The sequence below is a fragment of the Rhinolophus ferrumequinum genome, chromosome 25 (genome assembly GCF_004115265.2).
Source record: "Rhinolophus ferrumequinum isolate MPI-CBG mRhiFer1 chromosome 25, mRhiFer1_v1.p, whole genome shotgun sequence".
In the NCBI taxonomy this organism is placed as follows: Eukaryota; Metazoa; Chordata; class Mammalia; order Chiroptera; family Rhinolophidae; genus Rhinolophus; species Rhinolophus ferrumequinum.
The window spans coordinates 21,210,946-21,214,638 of NC_046308.1; the positions used below are offsets into that span (position 1 = coordinate 21,210,946).

The 3,693-nt window shown below is 43.9% G+C and overlaps 1 gene segment (V, D, J or C); it reads left to right on the top strand.

Moving 5' to 3' along the window:
* The first annotated feature begins 1,307 nt into the window (after positions 1-1,307).
* Positions 1,308-2,968, top strand: LOC117017734 (immunoglobulin lambda variable 1-40-like). The segment is given in 2 exon segments: positions 1,308-1,420; positions 1,553-2,968. Coding segments are annotated over 2 exon segments (318 nt in total).
* Positions 2,969-3,693: the final 725 nt, after the last annotated feature.

Sequence of the window (3,693 nt, forward strand, 5' to 3'; positions counted from 1 at the left end):
TATATATATATATATATATATATATGCAAAAACATATGTGGAGAGAGAAACACAGACAGGGAGACAGAGACTATATATGTGCAGTATATTATACAAATATGACATATTATGTTGTCTATTAATTATATGTTTATAATATATATATATCCATATAATGCCAGTGTCACTAGAAAATTTGATGAGTTAGTCACATTATTAAAATAATTGTGTTTCTGTTGATAACATGAATAGAACAATTTCTGACACTCACTAAGTACAAGACTTAAGTCTCACGAAAAATTAAAAATTCGTGATGTACAGTGAAAGGGACCCTTTGACAGGGTTCCAAGAACTTATATGTCATGATGCTGAACACTTTGTTTGCAATATCAACCGTTCTGCCCATCATCACGGGTCCAACCCCATTGTGACATGCACCCCATGTGGTGCGGGGCACCATTCACACTGCTGTCACCCGTGATTGCTGTGGGCTCGTGGCTGCGTCCTGAGAGGGTTGGTGCTGCTGACCATCTCATGTGGGTGGTCTCAGGATGAACACAAGGAAACATATTTCACTTCTTAATAATTCTAATCTCCTCCTGGAGAATTCCCCTGTGCATCGTTTTAATTAAGCCTGGTCCCATCAGCAGTGAAAAGGGGGACAATAAAAGAGGGTTGTGGAGAGTGGTCTGCCATGTTGGGAAGTGAAGTGTCATGAGAGAGGAGCTGGTCCCCTTAGACCCCAATTAGAGGGTATGGAGGTGTGTAACTGCCCTCTGCCCTTCTGCTCACTGGGAACAGGACACATTCTCTCTGAGGGTCAGTCACTTATGGCCCCAAGAACATAATTATCTAAATGGTGAGAGGAGCAGGGGTGACTTCCTGATGAGGAGTCCACATCTTTGAAGTAAGGACTGAGGTGTGTGGATGCCTGATGCACAATAGGAGCCTCCGGGGGATGAGATGCCCCATGTGGGGTGGGTGGTGGGCCAGGCAGGGCTGCTGTCGGGAGTGTCACATTCTGCTCGCCCAGGATACACATTTCACTCTTGTAAGTGAATCTGGACTCTGAGACTACAGGGGTGCTCTGGGCCTGTCCCTGAGGATCTGTTGGGGGGAACCTCAGCTGGGAAACCAGGCCTGGAACACTGTCTTGTGTCCTCTGTCGGTGCTCAGCGGGGACCAGCAGCTGTGACTTCTAGGGCCCTAGGGGAGGCTCCCCCAGCCCCACCCCCACTCAGCTTTCACTAAATGTAGACCCCTGGACACGAGGGGGAGGGAACAATTTGCATAAAGGGTTCCTCTCAGCCCTTTCAAGAGGGGACAACATAAGAGTGACTCTGTGCAGTTCTCTCACTTGTGGGGCTCAGAAGCAGAGCCTGCGGAGTCTCCACCATGGCCTGGACCCCTCTCCTCCTTGCCCTCCTCGCTCACTGCTCAGGTGACTGGCTGTGAAAGCAGGAGAAGTGAATATGGGGGACTCCTGGGCCGCTTTTTTCACATTCATTTTGAGAACATGCTGTGAGAAACAATACCAACCTCACCTCTCTGTGCCTTCATTTCTCCATTCCAGGGTCCTTAGCGCAGGCTGGGCTGACGCAGGAAGCCTCCGTGTCAGGGTCTGTGGGACAGAAGGTCACCCTCTCCTGCACTGGAAACAGCAACAATGTTGGAAGGTATGGTGCAGGCTGGTACCAAGTGATTCCTGGTGCTGCCCCCAAAACTGTGATGCTCGGCACTTCTCGGCCCTCAGGGATCCCAGGTCGGTTCTCCGGCTCCAAGTCTGGCAACACGGCCTCCCTGACCATCATGGGCCTCCAGCCTGAGGACGAGGCTGATTATTAATGCTCAGCGTGGGATTACAGCCTCAGTACTCACACAGTGCTGCAGGTCAGTGGGGAAGTGAAACAATAACCCACATTCTCATCTTCCAGGAGATTGATCACCTAGAAGCTGCCAGCTCAGGCTCAGCCTGTGACTTCTGTTTATTCTTTTGCTCATGTCCTGCGTCCATATTCATCCAGGGAGTGAAGCCTCCTCTAACTTCGCCCTCAAAGTCACTGGCAGTAGCCGCTTCCTAGGCAAAGGGTTCTGAGGAAAACAGAAAGTCGATCTCCCAAACAGCTGGGGACAGTTTACTTCCAGACTGTTCACATTCATATTTTCTTGTTATGTTACGTTAAATGGAACATATTCTTGGGCGCCTGAACCTATCATGTGACCTCAGAACTGTTATTGTTGTGCTTGAAGGATAAGTCAACCCCGTTTGCACTGACATTTTGATTGACTTAAACTCAACTAGTGCTGACTAAGTTTGTTTTCTGTTTTTTTACTCCAATCCCCCACCCACTCCCCTTTGGCATCGGCTTGCTCTCTATATCCGTGGTTCTGTTTTCGATTATTTTGTTGGTTTGTTTGTTTATTTCGTTGTTTTAGATTGCACATGTAACTGAGACCGTCAGTATTTTTCTTTCTCTCTCTGACTTATTTCACTTAGTGTAATACCCTCTAGTTCCATCCATGTTGCCTTTTTTGTGGCTGAATAATATGCCATTGTGCATATGTGTATATGTCACATTTTTACATAGTCATGCGTTTATGGACATATAGTTTGCTTCTGTATCTTGCCTATTACTTGTAATGCCGCAAGGAACTTACGAATGCACATATCTTTTTAAATTAGTGTTTTTAATTTTGTTTTCTGATATTTAGTGAAAACTATGACATTTAAAAATTATAAAACTATCACAGATTTGTGGTTTCCAGAGGTAACTGAATGAAGGGAGTGGTTCAAGTGGGTGAAGGGAGTAAAAGGTGTAAACTTCCAGTCATGAAATAAATATTCCTGGGGGTGTACCTTAGAGCACGGCCACTATGGCTGGTGGTACTGTAATATTACATATTTAAATATTGCTAAAAGAGTAGATCTTACAAAGTCTCAGAAGGAGAAGAAAACAATTCTGTCACTATGTATGGCAACAGATGTTAACTGGAGTTCTTGTACTGATGATTTTGCAATATATACCAATATTGAATAATTAAATTCTACACCTGAAACTAATATAACATGGCATGTCAGTTATACAATAAATGAAATAAATGACATTATACAATTAAATCAAAAATCTTTTGTCCATAGCAGATCCTGTATGTGAATGTTTATAGAATCATTATTAATAATCACCCAAAGTGAAAAGAACCAAGTCATCACTGGGATATTTGTTACAGCTGTGTATGTAATCCCCAAACTCTGGAAGTAGCTAGGAGGTCCTGTAGTAATCTGTACATTTATCAAGGCGATGTTATTCAGAGTATGATTCTAATAGTGTCACATTTAGAAGAGGCCAAACTCTAGAGAGAGTATGAACATCTGTGTACCCAGAGTTTTAGAAGAAGAGGTGACAATGTGAACACAAGATATTATTTTTAGAGCAATGGAATTATTCTATATGACACTGTAAACGGCACTTAAGTGGTTCTATGGCATTGCCAAATTCACTGAACAATGTACAGCACAACAATGAAAAGCTTAATGTATGCACACAAACTGTCATTTAGGAAGTTTGGGATCTCATCATGGAATGTAGAATGTGACAATATTCATCCACCTGCACTACAAAAATACGAGCCACCTCACTGGAGGGGTTTTGGGAAGAAAGCTGCTGACCCCAGTACCTTGGATACTGAGTGGAGCTATAACACTACAAGCATAAG